The following is a 17687-nucleotide window of genomic DNA, read 5'->3' as shown; positions in this document are numbered from 1 at the left end:
AGCTGTCGAAGGACACCAGGAAGAAAATTGTAGACCTGCACCAGGCTGGGAAGAGTGAATCTACAATAGGCAAGCAGGTTGGTGTGAATAAATCAACTGTGGGAACAATTGTAAGAAAATGGAAGACATACAAGACCATTGATAATCTCCCTCGATCCCGTGGGGTTAAAATGATCATGAGAACGGTGAGCAAAAATCCCAGAACTACACGGAGGGAACTGATGAATGACCTGCAGAGAGCTGGGACCAAAGAAACAAAGGCTACCATCAGTAACACACCAAGCCGAGAGGGACTCAAATCCTGCAGTGCCAGGCATGTCCAGGCCCGTCTGAAGTTTGTCAGAGAGCATATGGATGATCCAGAAGAGGATTGGGAGAATATCATGTGGTCAGATGAAACCAAAAATTTTTTTTCATTTCGTCTCTCATAGTTGAAGTGTACCTATGATGAAAATTACAGACCTCTCTCATCTTTCTAAGTAGGAGAACTTGCACAATCAGTGGCTGACTAAATACTTTTTGGCCCCACTAGATGAATGGAAGGATGGACAGACAGACAGACAGACAGACAGAAAAATAGATGGATGGATGGATAGATAAGAGCTGGTGATTTCCATCAACAGGAGGTGGACGTTAGCAATGCAAAGTCTTTGTACATTTTTGTGCCCCAAAGTCATCTGTAGGGAACAGTGTTGCTATATATTTCCAGAAAACCCACAATAAATCCAATTCATTCACATTTTAGTTATTTAGCTTTAAGTATATAAGAAACAACATGTGTACGCTGTTTACATTACAACCGCTGTTTTGTTGGTCTGGTTATATGTTCAGACTACACACTGGCATTTACTGCTTTGTTCTTTTTCCATCATACCTTCTAAACTCCAAACATATGCAGCATGTGTGTGTAAGTGATACAGACTAATTACTCAGGTAATTGGTTCCATGTGCAATCCTAGTCATTCATCTGTTTAAGTACACACACATACACACACATACACACACACACACACACACACACACACACACACACTGTGGTTTGGAGGGGAGAATGTGTGGTTGGGGGTTAAAGTGGATGCAGACAGAAGTCCTGATGCTTGCTTTGAAATAGAAGTCCGAACCATAAATAAACCTACAGTAGCTCATATATACACTATACTGTGTATACAGTATATACGGTATATATACACCGATCAGCCATAACATTAAAACCACCTTCTTGTTTCTACACTCACTGTCCATTTTACCAGCTCCACTTACCATATAGAAGCACTTTGTAGTTCTACAATTACTGACTGTAGTCCATCTGTTTATCTACATACTTTTTTTTATCATGCTTTCACTGTATTCCTCAATGGTCAGGACCACCACAGAGCAGGTATTATTTGGGTGGTGGATCATTCTCAGCACTGCAGTGACCTTCATCAGTGGTCACAGGACGCTGCCTACGGGGCGCTATTGGCTGGATATTTTTGGTTGGTGGATTATTCTCAGTCCAGCAGTGACAGTGAGGTGTTTAAAAACTCCAGCAGCATTGCTGTGTCTGATCCACTCATACCAGCACAACACACACTAACACACCACCACCATGTCAGTGTCACTGCAGTGCTGAGAATGATCCACCACCTAAATAATACCTGCTCTGTGGGGGTCCTGACCATAGAAAAAGGGAAAAATGTGAAAATATAAAAAAGTGCTAATGTTAATAATCAGATGTAAATTAATAAAATAATAAATAGATTTCTAAAGTTGTTTATCTTTCTATTTATCTGCATGTCTGTCTGTCTATCTGTCTGTCTGTCTGCCTGTCAGTCTATCAATCTATATATATGTATATACAGTGTATCACAAAAGTGAGTACACCCCTCACATTTCTGCAGATATTTAAGTATATCTTTTCATGGGACAACACTGACAAAATGACACTTTGACACAATGAAAAGTAGTCTGTGTGCAGCTTATATAACAGTGTAAATTTATTCTTCCCTCAAAATAACTCAATATACAGCCATTAATGTCTAAACCACCGGCAACAAAAGTGAGTACACCCCTAAGAGACTACACCCCTAAATGTCCAAATTGAGCACTGCTTGTCATTTTCCCTCCAAAATGTCATGTGATTTGTTAGTGTTACTAGGTCTCAGGTGTGCATAGGGAGCAGGTGTGTTCAATTTAGTAGTACAGCTCTCACACTCTCTCATACTGGTCACTGAAAGTTCCAACATGGCACCTCATGGCAAAGAACTCTCTGAGGATCTTAAAAGACGAATTGTTGCGCTACATGAAGATGGCCAATGCTACAAGAAGATTGCCAACACCCTGAAACTGAGCTGCAGCACAGTGGCCAAGATCATCCAGCGTTTTAAAAGAGCAGGGTCCACTCAGAACAGACATCACGTTGGTCGTCCAAAGAAGCTGAGTGCACGTGCTCAGCGTCACATCCAACTGCTGTCTTTGAAAGATAGGTGCAGGAGTGCTGTCAGCATTGCTGCAGAGATTGAAAAGGTGGGGGGTCAGCCTGTCAGTGCTCAGACCATACGCCGCACACTACATCAAATTGGTCTGCATGGCTGTCACCCCAGAAGGAAGCCTCTTCTGAAGTCTCTACACAAGAAAGCCCGCAAACAGTTTGCTGAAGACATGTCAACAAAGGACATGGATTACTGGAACCATGTCCTATGGTCTGATGAGACCAAGATTAATTTGTTTGGTTCAGATGGTCTCAAGCATGTGTGGCGGCAATCAGGTGAGGAGTACAAAGATAAGTGTGTCATGCCTACAGTCAAGCATGGTGGTGGGAATGCCATGGTCTGGGGCTGCATGGGTGCAGCAGGTGTTGGGGAGTTACATTTCATTGAGGGACACATGAACTCCAATATGTACTGTGAAATACTGAAGCAGAGCATGATCCCCTCCCTCTGGAAACTGGGTCGCAGGGCAGTGTTCCAGCATGATAATGACCCCAAACACACCTCTAAGACGACCACTGCTTTATTGAAGAGGCTGAGGGTAAAGGTGATGGACTGGCCAAGCATGTCTCCAGACCTAAACCCAATAGAACATCTTTGGGGCATCCTCAAGCGGAAGGTGGAGGAGCGCAAAGTCTCGAATATCCGCCAGCTCCGTGATGTCGTCATGGAGGAGTGGAAAAGCATTCCAGTGGCAACCTGTGAAGCTCTGGTAAACTCCATGCCCAGGAGAGTTAAGGCAGTTCTGGGAAATAATGGTGGCCACACAAAATATTGACACTTCAGGAACTTTCACTTAGGGGTGTACTCACTTTTGTTGCCGGTGGTTTAGACATTAATGGCTGTATATTGAGTTATTTTGAGGGAAGAATAAATTTACACTGTTATATAAGCTGCACACAGACTACTTTTCATTGTGTCAAAGTGTAATTTTGTCAGTGTTGTCCCATGAAAAGATATACTTAAATATCTGCAGAAATGTGAGGGGTGTACTCACTTTTGTGATACACTGTATATATATATATATACATCTGTCTGTCTATCAATCTATATCTATCTATCCATCTATCTGTCTATCTGTCTATCTATCTATCTATCTATCTATCTATCTATCTATCTATCTATCTATCTATCTATCTATCTATCTATCTATCTATCCGTCTGTCCATCCATCCATCCATCAATCCATCATCTATCTGTCTGTCTGTCTGTCTGTCTGTCCGTCCGTCCGTCCGTCTGTCTGTCTATCTATCTATTATCTATCGGTCGGTCTGTCTGTCTATCTGTCTATCTATCTATCTATCTTTTTATTATCTATCGGTCTATCTCTCTGTCTATCTGTCTGTCTGTTTATCTATCTATCGGTCTATCTGTCTGTTTATCTATCTACCTATGTATCTATCTGTCTGTCTATCTGTCGGTCTGGCTGTCTATCTACTTATTTATCTATCTATCAATCAATCTGTCTGTCTGTCTTTCTGTCTGTCTGTTCGTCTATCTATCTGTCTGTCTGTCTATCTACCTATTTATCTATCAATCAATCTGTCTTTCTGTCTATCTGTCTATCTATCTATCTGTCTATCTTTCTGTCTGTCTATCTATCTGTCTGTCTATCTATCTATCTGTCTGTCTGTCTGTCTATCTATCTATCTATCTATCTATCTATCTATCTATCTATCTATCTATCTATCTATCTGTTGGTCTGTCTGTCTGCCTGTCTGCCTGCCTGTCTATCTGTCTGTCTGTCTGTCTGTCTGCCTGCCTGCCTGCCTGCCTATCTATCTATCTATCTATCTATCTATCTATCTATCTATCTATCTATCTATCTATCTATCTATCTATCTATCTATCTATCTATCTATCTATCTGTCTATCTATCTGTCTTTCTATGTGGCAAAGATAAAAGTGATAACAAAACTATCAAATTCGGATACGCCAAGTTTACAGACTTTAATAAACCGGGCCACAGTCTTACTGTAACATTCTAGCAAACCCATAATCTTACTTTCTCTCTCTCTCTATTACACAGACATACACACACATGTTAAAGTGATTAGTCCTGCACTGAGCCGGCAGCATCCCGTTACAACCCTTATACTGTGGGAACAAAAGAGAACTGTGTGCTGGCATGAGTGTGTGAAGCTTATTTTCCTGCTGGCTGCTCAACTGTCAGATCCAACAGATCCAGACATCCAAAGACGGACCTTTCATCCTGTTTTCCTGCTTGTAACAAACACACTGGATCAGAACATTCCGGACCCTGGCCCACCTGGGTCTAGACATACCCACAATGCCTTGAAGGACTGTAATGACAGAACAGAGGCTCAGCTGAAGACTATCATTTCAGCACACACACATGGACGCACACCACATCCTCTGTTCAGAATGTGGGCTGTTGATGGAGATTATGTCATTAGCCACTGTAATGTTACTGAGTAGAGTGTGTGTGTGTGTGTGTGTGTGTGTGTGTGTGTTATCGACATCTGTGTATATGGTTTAAAAAGTGATGACTTTAGCATCTCCAGTTAACCTGACTGCATGTCTTTGGACTGTGAAAGGAAGCCCACACAGACACGAGGAGAACTGGTCAGGTCAGAACTGCAGGCAGGCCAGTCCAGTACCCGTACCCTCTTCTTCCGCAGCCATGCCTTTGTAATGTGTGCAGCATGTGGTTTTGCATCGTCTTGTTGAAAAATGCATGGACGTCCCTGGAAAAGATGACGTCTTGAAGGCAGCACATGTTGCTCTAAGATCTCAATGTACTTTTCTGCATTAATGCTGCCATCACAAAAGTGTAAATGACCTTTACGAAGGGCACTGACACAGAACCATACCATGACAGACCCTGACTTTTGGACTTCTTGCTGATAACAGTCTGGATGGTCCTTTTCGTCTTTGGGCGTCCATTTTTTCCAAAAAAGACCTGGAATGCTGATTCATCTGACACATTTCCACTGTGTAATGGTCCATCCTAGATTCCCTTGAGCCCAGAGAAGTCGACGCCGCTTCTGGACATGGTTAACATAAGGCTTCTTTTTTGCACAGTAAAGTTTTAAGTGGCATTTGTGCATGTAACTCTGTATTGTAGTGCTTGACAAAGGTTTGACAAAGTAATCCCTCACCCATGTGGTTATATCAGCTATTGTTGAGTGGCGGTTCTTGATGCAGTGCCTCTCAGGGATCAGAAGATCACAGGTGTTTAGCTTAAGCTTGCGAAATTCCTCCTGATACCTTGAATGGTTTAATGATATTATGCACTGTAGAGGGAGAAATATGCAAATCCCTTCCAATCTTTCTTTGAGGTTCATTGTTTTTAAACATTTCAATCATTTTCTCACACATTTGTTGACAAACTGGAGATCATCTGATCATCTTTGCTGCTTTTGTATCAAACCATGATTACAATCACCTGTTTGGAATCACATCATTATTAAATTTTTTCACCTCATTACTAGGCCTAAATTGCCCCTGTCCCAACTTTTTTTGGAACGCGTTGCAGGCTTAAAATGCAGGAATGAAGTTGAGCAGATAAAACATGAAATATCTTGGGTTCAAACTGTCTGCAATCAAATATATTCAACTTCTTGGAAGTGATCTAAACCTCCGTTTCCACCAAAAGATGAGCTCAACATGTGGAAATCTATTTTAAGAATTAGTACGATTTTCACAGAACACCGGGCTCAGATCCCTAAAGGTCCGTCATGGCATATTTTAAGGATCTGTCAATGACTAAGTAATAAAAATTCGTAAAAACACGAGTAGAGGAAAGGTGAGAGGCCGGGAGCCACGGGGAACAAATGGCAGGTCGTAAACCGCTGCAATACAATCGCAGATGTGACTGGAGGCAGCCAATTATATGGCACCGTTCTCGACTCCGCCCACTCGGTATGGGGCTGCCTGGAAAACTCATAACTCCGCCCACTACAGCTGCTCCAATATGACAGACCAGAACCTCAGTCCTGTACACACACACACACACCAATAAATACACACTGACCCACATCACCCACTCTTTTCTCCATTAGACACACTGCAAGAGAACTTTGAAGGACGAAACTCTCAGACTACACAGAGCAAGACGAACACAGGTTCAGGACATTCAACACACAGACACACACACCTATCAGTGGTGTGTGTGAAGGATGAAGAAAGAGATGAAGCTTCTCGTGTCCTTATTTTTAATTCTGACTTCAAATGTAGCCGTGGATGCTGAGTCAACCGGTGAGTACATTCATAACACCAAGCAATGACTTTAAATAATAAATTACAGCACTATTTTATTGTTTAATTTGGGGGGGCTATGTTTTATACTGGCAACCCTGGTATTTATAGAAGCTGGGTATTTAACCACAAAGCCTGTCATGTTTTCTTTTGTGAGGAGTGAAGACTTTGGTGAAATGAAGGGCTCTTGGGGACATTATATGCCTATTATTTGACTATTTTTTCCACCTTATTTGAAATAGTAAGAACAATGAAATAGTGACTGGCACACCTAGAGCAGAACCTTACATTTAGCTATACAGTGGTACCTTGAAACTCAACGTCAAGTGGTTCTGGGAGTGGCGTTGAGATTAAAAGGCATTGAGTTTAAGGTTTTTTTTTTTCCATAAGGATGTATGGGGAAACCTGTTAATGCGTTCCATGTAAAATAATGGATGTGTTTTTGACACTTATACACGGAAAATAACACAAATAATATATAAAAAGCTGATTTTTACAATTTCTCAGCACCTCAAGCTGTAACACAAGTTTAAAAGTGAAACAGGAGGAAAATCCAGCTGAACATAGATACATGTGGAGCTTTCAGAGTGAATTTGACGGTTATTCCACACAAATGCAGACTCGTCTCATATGCACACTTTGATGCTGTATTGCTGCACCGCTCAAGCCGAGCGCTGAACAAAGCGAATGTTCATTGTTAAATTTTAAATTAAATAAATACACTTTTTCAAAAAATAAACTGAACACGTTGAGTTTAAGGCAAATGTTGAGTTTAAGTATGAATTTCTTGATGAAGGGTGTTTAGTTTCAAAGATTTTAAGTTTAGGGGACGTTTAGTTACAAGGTACCACTGTATTAGTGTTTCATTTGTTTATTCTATATTATAGATATTCTACACATGCTTTTACCCAAGTTAATGTATGATAAAGCAGGGCTGCCTTATGAAGAGATAAGGCAATGAAGCAAAGACCTTCATTCTGTATCTCAAATCACTTGGTGCTTTGTGAATTATTAACAAGTAATCTGGATTAAAAATAATATAGTAATTAAATATTAAATAATATATATATTTTTTTTTATCAGCTAACTTTTATTATAGTATGGGAAGAAACCCACACAGACTCTTAAACCCAGGATCTTCTTGCTGTGAGGCGACAGTGCTACCCACTGAGCCACAGTGCCGCCCCTATTAAGCAGGTTTAAAAAACTGCTTGAACTGTTTGAACTCTGGGTGTCGTTACCTCATAAAACGATTCTAAAATGCTCCCCATCTTCTTTCCCCCAGCTCCAAACGAAAACTACACAGTGATTGATTGCAGAAGTTTGCAGGCACGCTGTGTTTAGAGGGACAAGTCAAGTCACCCCTGATTTTTAATTACAGAATAACTAAAAGGGAGACGGGTAACTAAGTCATGAAGGCTTTCACAGAACAACAGCGCCCACCTCCCCCATCGTCATAAAACCCTGATCACCACAGGTTTCTGTGACCTAGAACCCCCCCCCCCAAGCTCTCTACCTTTGTCTATAGTTGGGGTAAGCAGCTCCGTTCTTAGGGGCCAATGAGGATTCCCATTAGGATTATAAACTGGTGCATGATGGACTGTCAAATATAGATCATTAAGGCAGTTGTAGCCTAGTAACTAGCAATCGAAACGTCGCTGGTTCAAGCCCCACCACTGCCAGGTTGCCACTGTTGGGCCCTTGAGCAAGGCCTTTAACCCTTAATTGCTTAGACTGTATACTGTCACAGTACTGTAAGCCACTTTGGATAAAAGCGTCTGCTAAATGCTGAAAATGTAAATATAAAGTCACTTGAACAAAAAATAAATGTAACTGTTAGTAATTATGTAGGTCTGATTGCATATTTTTACTCCATCTGCCCCACCAACAAGAACGTGAAGTTTGATATTACACTATCTTTGAATTTAATTACTCTATATTATAAGCCCTGATAGAACCATTACATACTAATACTAATACATACTGTATTTAAGAGCCATCAATATCACTGGGGCCCATTTTTTTTATGTAATCTCATGGTAGATCACCAAGGTAATCAATAAATGAAGGTATGAATGAATGACTATATTAGATAGCTAATTATTGACACCTTGTCTTCTCAGCTACTTCTCTGTCATATATTTGATACACAGGACCTACTTATGCAGAATGAGACAAAATCATTTAACTGCCAACAGTGTGGACAAAGTCCCTTATTTGTCCCAGCATGACTGTGTCTATGTTCCATAAACACATGGTTTGACCGCTTTGGTAAGAATGAAATCCAGTAGCCCGGTGGTTCTCAACTTGGGGGGCCTTCGTGAGTCCAGAGGGGGTCCCACTGCATTTTATTGAGATTATCAATCTATATTAAACTACCAGTAGCTTATGTTGGGTCTTTGAGAGTAGACAAATATTTGATTTGCCCACCTCTAAAGCTCCCACCACCGGTTCACTAGAAGTAAACCCACTACATCAACCAAAATCAGAAAATACTAAGATACACCGATCAGCCATAACATTAAAACCACCTCCTTGTTTCTACACACTGTCCATTTTATCAGCTCTACTTACCATATAGAAGCACTTTGTAGTTCTACAATTACTGACTGTAGTCCATCTGTTTCTCTACATACCTTTATAACCTGCTTTCACCCTGTTCTTCAATGGTCAGGACCACCACAGAGCAGGTATTATTTAGGTGGTGGGTCATTCTCAGCACTGCAGTGACACTGACACGGTGGTGGTGTCTTAGTGTGTGTTGTGCTGGTATGAGTGGATCAGACACAGCAGCGCTGCTGGAGTTTTTAAATACCGTGTCCACTCGCTGTCCACTCTATTAGACACTCCTACCTAGTTGGTCCACCTTGTAGATGTAAAGTCAGAGATGATCTCTCATCTACTGCTGATGTTTGAGTTGGTCATCTTCTAGACCTTCATCAGCGGTCACAGGATGCTGCCCACGGGGCGCTGTTGTCTGGATATTTTTGGTTGGTGGACTATTCACAGTCCAGCAGTGACAGTGAGGTGTTTAAAAACTCCATCAGCATTGCTGTGTCTTATCCACTCATACCAGCACAACACACACTAACACACCACCACCATGTCAGTGTCACTGCAGTGCTGAGAATGACCCACCACCCAAATAATACCTGCTCTGTGGTGGTCCTGTGGGGGTCCTGACCATTGAAGAACAGGGTGAAAGCAGGGTAAAAAAGTATGTAGAGAAACAGATGGACTACAGTCAATAATTGTAGAACTACAAAGTGCTCCTATATGGTAAGTGGAGCTTATAAAATTGTTATGCCTGATCGGTGTCCACCAATGGACTCCAAAACCAGTGTAGGAGAGTGGAGTGGATGTTATTTTAATACTGTGTGTAAGTGGTTATTGTACACCGATCCTACTCCCATATTCAGGGGTCACCACAGTGGATCATCCTGGTCTGTATGCCTGATTTGGCACATTTTTAATGCCAGATGCGCACCTCCCAATGGCTTGCCCCATTCCACCAAAAGACAAATCCAATCATGTCTGTGTGGATGACTGGCCAGCCAATAGCATCACTGACATGAGTGTATTGCACTTGTGGTATTTATTTAAAAAAAAATGCCACTCACAGATGTACACACATAAGCAAATGCCATATGTTAGCAATCCTTTACAAACTTAAAGCAGTAGACATTCATGATTCGTCACAGCAGCTCATGCAGAGCTCTGATTGGCTGAACAGTGAACGGATTGACCTCAGCCTCTTCTCATGCATCTTTCATGTCCAGAGCTGGAAAGTCAATACACAGCATTCGCAGCGTGCTTCTTCTGCCTCTGTGTTTCATTGCCACCAGTCTCAGAACCTGATCTGATGAAGAAAAAAAAGGGGCTGCTCTTCGGTAGCTGGACCAACAGTCAGCGGTTAAAATGCTTTAGGTCTGATTACATTCTTTTAAACGTAATAACACGGCAACCACAGCGCAGCAACCAATCCATGCCGGTAAACAAAAACATGCCGGTATTGGCTTTACAACGAACATAAAAGTTCCTGACCAGCATGACCGCCGAGAACGTTTTATAGACAAATTCTTGCCAAGGATTACACACAGGTACAGCTCTTAACCCTACAGGCCGGAAAATATTGGGTCAACGGATGACGTGCTTAAAGGTCAGTTTAAATTGTGAATTCCTGTACTGTTTTATAGACACAGGAAAGTCTGAATTAAGGTCCTGGCCATGCTCCGACCCACCTTTATTAACATAAACGGACGCATACATCCAATTCCTGTTTGGTCAATGACCATTAGTCACCGCCATAACAACCCACATCTGTACTGGCGGTTACTGGCATGACATCAGCGCTACCAACGGTTCGCAGGGCTGATGTGTGGAAACTGTGCATGGATCACATTCATGATTTTTCATGCTGTCGATTTAAATGAAAAATAAAGTGAGTTGTAAATCAGATAAGTGGAGTACAGTTCACATCTGTCTAAATTTGAGTATACATAAAATTTTAGATAGAATTTCAACTCTAGTAATTACGAGGTGCCGCTTGGGGGCACGTCTAGTATTTGATGTTAGATGCTTAGTACGAATTTGTGTTATACTTGTTTCCATTGAATATTTTTACATTTACATTTACATTTTTGGCATTTAGCAGACTCTCTTATCCAGATCTTATCCATTTCATTACTCTAGTTTAAGTAGAACAACAGTCCAAGAACACACATCTGCTAAAACATGTAAGAACCAAAGTGTTTTGTTTTTTTTTTGGAAAGAAATAAAAGAGTGTTAGTAAGTAAGTACAAGTCAGCTTAAGTGTTTAGTAAAGAGGTGGGTTTTTAATTGTTTTTTAAAGACAGCAAGAGACTCAGATGTTCGGACAGACAGAGGAAGTTCGTTCCACCACTTGGGTGCCAGTACAGAGAAGAGCCTTGATGCTTGATGGATAGAGAAAAATATAGATAGATAGAGAAAAATATAGATAGATAGATAGATAGATAGATAGATAGATAGATAGATAGATAGATAGATAGATAGATAGATAGATAGATAGATAGATAGATAGATAGATAGATAGATAGATAGATAGATAGATAGATAGATAGATAGATAGATAGATAGAGAGATAGATAGATAGATAGATAGATAGATAGATAGATAGATAGATAGATAGATAGATAGATAGATACTTTATTAATCCCGAACAAAATTATTGGTCTCCAGTAGTAACAAAGAAGAGAAAACTTAAACAAATACAAAATAAGGTAAGTAAGGAAATAAGGTGCATTAATACAGCATATGGTATGCAACAGAAAAACAGTATGTGCAAATTGTGCATCTGGTACATGTGACATGTGGTATTGTATCTATTCTTATAAACAATATATACAGATATATAAGAATAAATATAGAGATAAGGATGTTATAGTTATAAATATCTACAATGTATCAGTTATGGGTATATATATATAAATAATAGAATATGAGTAGAGACTGTGTATCAGATATAAAATATGTCAGACATAGGTATGGATGAGTACTGTATAGTAGTGGTAATATACAAATAATAATAATAGCAATATATGTACAGTAGATAAAATAATATAAATTATAACCGATATATACAGTCATGTGAAAAAGTTAGAACACCCCATGAGAACCTTTGTCTTTTTGAACATATTTAAACAAATGAACATTTGTGCTTCATTTGAAACAGTATTGAGAGATGGAGCTTATATAACTAAACAAATGAAACTGAAAAAATTACTTTTAAACACAAGTTGTAAAATGTAATGAACAAAAATGAAAATGTATTGTGAGGAAAAAGTAAGGACACCCTATGCCCTAATAGCTGGTGTTTCCCCCTTTGGCTGAAATAACCTCAATTAGACATTTCCTATAACCATCTACCAGTCTCTGACATCGACTGGAAGAAAGTTTTTCCCAGTCCTCCATGCAGAATTTCTTCAGCTGTGTGAGGTTTGAGGGGTTTCTTGCATGCACAGCCCGTTTCAAATCACCCCACAGCATCTCAATAGGATTAAGATCCGGGCTTTGACTTGGCCATTTCAGAACTCTCCGTTTCTTTCTTTTGAGCCATTCCTTGGTGGATTTACTGGGATGTTTTGGGTTGTTGGCATGTTGCATGGTCCACCTCCGCTTCAGCTTCAGTTTTTGGACAGATGATCTTACATTTTTCTCAAGCCCCCTCTGATACAGTGAAGAATTCATTGTGGATTCTATAACGGAGAGCTTGTCAGGCCGTGCTGCTACAAAGCAGCCCCAAACCATGACATTTCCACCTCCATGCTTCACAGTTGGTATGAGGTTCTTGTTCCCAAATGCTGTGTTGGGTTTGCGCCAAACATGTTTTCTGTTATTGTGCCCAAATAATTCAGCTTTGGATTCATCTGTCCAAAGCACATTGTTCCAGAAGTCCTGGTCTTTGTCTAGGTGTTCTCTGGTAAACTTTAGTCTTGCCCTGATGTTTTTTTCACAGCAAGGGTTTCCTCCTTGCTCACCTCCCATGAAAATCAAACTTGTGCAGTCTCTTTCTGATGGTAGATGCATGTACCTTGACATCAACTGTGGCAAGAGCTAGCTGTAGGTCCCGTGATGACATTGTAGGATTATTGGAGATTTCTTTACGCATTTTGCGGTCTGCTCTTGGGCTGAACTTGCTAGGACGGCCTGACCTGGCCATGTTGGCAGTTGATTTAAATGTTCACCACATGTAAATGATTTTCCGGACAGTGGAATGGCTGATTTCTAATTGTTTTAAGATCTTTTTAAATCCCTTCCCAGTCTCATATGCATTTACAACTTTCTTTCTGAAGGCCTCAGAAAGCTCTTTAGATCTCACCATGGTGATATCACTTACTTCAACAATCAAGAGCAAACCAAACTAATGTCTGAGGTTTAAATAAAACTCCAATGTCCTCTAACGATGGTCTAATCATTGCAGCTGATGTGGTGCACCTGATTCTAATTTTAGACATTTTAAGTAGTAATAAATGTGGGGGTGTCCTAACTTTTTCCTCACAATAAATTTCCATTTTTGTTCATTACATTTTACAGCTTGTGTTTAAAAGTAATTTTTTAACATTTTATTTGTTTAGTTTTATAAGCTCCATCTCTCAGTACTGTTCAAATGAAGCTCAAATGTTCATATGTTTAAATATGTTCAAAAAGACAAAGGATTTCATGGGGTGTCCTAACTTTTTCACATGACTGTACATACAGGTATGAAAACAAGAATGTAAGTAAGGAATATGTAGTCCTGGAAGTGGCAATACACCTGTATGTTTGAGTTGTTGATTCGATTTCGTTGTGTGGTGTTAAACAGTCTGACTGCCTGGGGTACAAAAGACTTCCTCTAGTCCTGGGTGGAGGATCAAGTCCAGCTAGACTAGAGGCTCGGAGGTTGCGCGATACAGAGCGGGGTTTGATTAGACCACGAAGGTAGCTTGGGGCTGGTCCATTTTTGGCTTTATAGGCGAGCATCAGTGTTTTAAACTGAATGCGTGCAGCTACAGGAAGCCAGTGAAGAGAACGCAGCAGTGGGGTGATGTGGCGGTGTTTGGGTTGGTTAAAAACCAGGCAAGCAGCTGCATTTTGAATGAGCTGGAAGGGTTTAGTAGTGGACATGGGAGCTCCTGCCAGGAGGGAGTTGCAGTAGTCTAGCCGTGAGATTACAAGTGACTGGACCAGAATCTGGGTAGCTTCCCTGGAGAGAAATGGACGAATCTTCCTGATGTTGTAGAGGAGGAACCGGCACGATCTTGTCTTGTTGGCTACATGAGGAGAGAAGGTCAGTTGGTTATCCAGGACAACACCAAGGTTTCATACATTATCAGATGGTCTGATCTGGGATGAACAATGTAGTCTTTTGTTCTGCAGATATTTTCAACATATGCAATAATGAGTACAGTAAAATAATGACAAATAAATAAAGGTGTCATGTATCCAGCCTCTATGTGCTCTTGCTGGAGCTTCTGTGCTCCTATGTGCCACACCCCTGTCTCTTGGGGTCTTCTGCCACGCCCCCTCAGTATGATCGGTTCCCTCGGCTAATTAGCTCCAGCTGCCCCTAATCTGAGGGTGTTTAAGAAGGCAGCTGGAGAACCAGTCTTTGGAGACTATTTTGTATTGAACTCTGTTTGGATTCTGATGTGCCTGTGCCTGTGCCTGTGCCTGTGCCTGTGCCTGTGCCTGTGCCTGTGCCTGTGCCTGTGCCTGTGCCTGTGCCTGTGCCTGTGCCTGTGCCTGTGCCTGTGCCTGTGCCTGTGCCTGTGCCACCAAACTTTGCTTGTGTTTTGATCTGGTTTGTCCTTGTTTTTGCCTTTGTCTTATGGTTTAGCCCTATTTAGTCTGTTTAGCATGTTTACCCTGTCTAGTCCTGTTTAGCATTTGTCTCTGTTTGTTAGCCTGTTAGCCTTTGCCTGTTTGTCTTAGCCTGTTAGCCTTAGCCTTTCTGTCTTATCCTTAGCCTGTTTGTCTTATTCATGCCTTGTTTAGTCCTGCCTAGTTCTTGTTTAGCTTAGCTTAGGGTTTAGGTTCACGTTCCATGTGTTTAGATAAGTGGTTATAAGCCCCGTTATAAGCCCATATAGCGTTATAAAAGGTTTCAAGGATTCTAGAAAAGGGCCTAAAATCAAATCATATGAGAGATCTTTTGTTTAAATATGCATTTTACAAGTGTATAAACACTACAAAAAGTCAAGAGTTATCTTACAGGACATCTTATTGCAAAACCATGGGCATTAATATTTAGTCCCTTTCTCCCTTGTAGCAATAACAGCCTCCATTTATCTCAAAGTTTGTCAAGGACCATAGTGTTGGACAAAAAATGCCTTAGTGTTCCAATTCATTCAAAAAAAGTGTTTACAGGGGTCAAGGTCAAGGCTCTGTGCAAGTTACTGGAGTGCCTCCACATTAAACTCATCAAATTGTGTCTTAATTGACCTCTCTGTGCCCAAATGATCCTCAATTGTAGCCACAAAGCCAACAGGACATAATTTCTTTCACATTTAATTTTGTAGAATGTAGCCATATAGCCTTAGCCATGCAATGAACATTGGGGGAGACCAAATCTACCTGAGAAGGGGTTGGGTCCTTGCATTCTAAAACATTCCTGTCATATCAACAACTAACTGATGGAACACTACTGGATCCTAACATTATGCAAAGCTATTGAGAGGAATATGTTTTTATTTATAATTTTTTACATCTGTATATTGGCGCATTGTGAGCGTATTTGAATACTGGGGGGGCGGGGGAACATACCCCCCCCCCAATATCCAATGTGATTACACCCTAGCATAGAACAGTTATGAATGGCTATGTCTGAAACCTAAAATCAATAATTCTTCTTCTTCTTACGCCTTACCACCCAACTTTGGGCATAGGCCACGAACAAGTGCTCTCCAGTCATCGCGATTCTGGGCCATCTTTTCCAGTTGTCCCCATGTGTACCCCGACCTCTTCACATCCGCATCTAGGTCACGGCGCCAGCTGTTTCTTGGCCTGCCCCTCTTCCTTTTCCCTTGTGGATTCCAGAAGAGGGCCTCAATAATTAGATGGGATGTATACATTGTTGTTTACTTAATACTTGACGGTGACACTGTGGCTCAGTGGGTAGCACTGTCGGTTCACGGCAAAAAGGTCCTGGGTTTGATCCTCAGGTGAGGTGGTCTGGGTCCTTTCTTTGTGGAGTTCGCATGTTCTCCCAGTGTCTGCGTGGGTGACATAAAACTGTTTATGACAGATTAATCTTCTATGATGAGTAACTACCTGTCCTGTCATGAATGTGACCAAAGTGTGTGAAACATGACGTTATAATCCTAATAAATAAATTACATAATACTTGATCATGTGTATTAAAATAATTATGACATGTTGAGTTCTACAAAATCTTGACCAAATGTTTTTAAAATGATTTATTTCTGTAGTGTACAACCTCCTGACATCTCCAGACTGTCTCCCGGATCTCCTGCATGGAGGTTTGGTGGAACAGGGAGTATCAGAAATCTTCCTGCTAGCAACCTTCCACCTGCAACCTCGAACTGGAACCACAGTGTTTGGGCTTTATAATCCACAGGACAACAGCAAGTACTTTGAGTTTACTGTTCTGGGCAAGCTAAACAAAGGTGAGTGAGTTTATTTAATGGTACTGGTAGGTTTTAGCGTATTCTGTATTCAGTGTACTTTGAAACCACTGTGTGGTGCTGTAGACTAGAGGTTCTGAACGGCTCACTGCCCTGCTGAGGTTCAAACCCACACAGCCTAGACTCTTACTGTGTCACGGTGCCACAAGCAGTGGTGGTGAGGCACAGCTTCAGTGTGCCAATTTAGATTCCCATCCATCCCTTCAGTTTTTGTAATACTTACATTGTTTCAGTAAATGCGGCCCTTATATCTGTAAAACATATTTCTGACCTGATTCGGAATCATATTTGTGACCCGATTCTGACTCAGAATCGTATATCTGTATTTCTGTATTATAGCTGCGTCCGGAATCGCATACTTACAGAGTACATACTAGATTGGAGGAAGTATGCACTACTCGGCCGGTAAAAAAGTACATACTTTCAGTACAGAAGTATGAAGTATGCACACAACACTGCTACGTACTACATCCGCCATCTTACCAACGTCAAGTGATGACGTGGGAACGTGATGACGTAATATCACCATAGTTACAGACTCATTACAAACTCCACTCGCCAATATTTTGGATATTTATCGTCTTTTTGTTATTTATTTGTCTTTAAAAAATTTATTTTATTTATCTTACTTACACCTGTAAACAAAGGACTCTCCGTTTTCCGCTGTCTTTCTTGTTTCTTATTCCGCTTTGAACGCCTACGCAGCTCCAGTTGCATTATGGGATACATTAGCGGCACACAAGTGTGCATCGCTTGCATACTCAAACATGGCTGCCCAATAAGTAGGTCATCCGGGTACTTCTCGCGTACTTCTTTGTGTATACTATGTATTCGG

At 40.9% G+C, this 17687-nt stretch overlaps 1 protein-coding gene across 1 annotated transcript in view; it reads left to right on the top strand.

The window, feature by feature from the left end:
- Positions 1–6537: 6537 nt before the first annotated feature.
- thbs4b (thrombospondin 4b) overlaps positions 6538–17687 on the top strand; it is a 40488-nt gene continuing 29338 nt past the window's right edge. The window contains exons 1-2 of the mRNA XM_063011088.1: positions 6538–6689; positions 16637–16834. Coding sequence (XP_062867158.1) covers positions 6611–6689; positions 16637–16834 — 277 coding nt within the window. The 5' untranslated portion in view covers positions 6538–6610. The remainder of the gene's footprint in view (positions 6690–16636; positions 16835–17687) is intronic.

Source organism: Trichomycterus rosablanca, chromosome 16 (genome assembly GCF_030014385.1).
Source record: "Trichomycterus rosablanca isolate fTriRos1 chromosome 16, fTriRos1.hap1, whole genome shotgun sequence".
In the NCBI taxonomy this organism is placed as follows: domain Eukaryota; kingdom Metazoa; phylum Chordata; class Actinopteri; order Siluriformes; family Trichomycteridae; genus Trichomycterus; species Trichomycterus rosablanca.
This window is presented reverse-complemented; position numbering and strand designations above follow the sequence as displayed.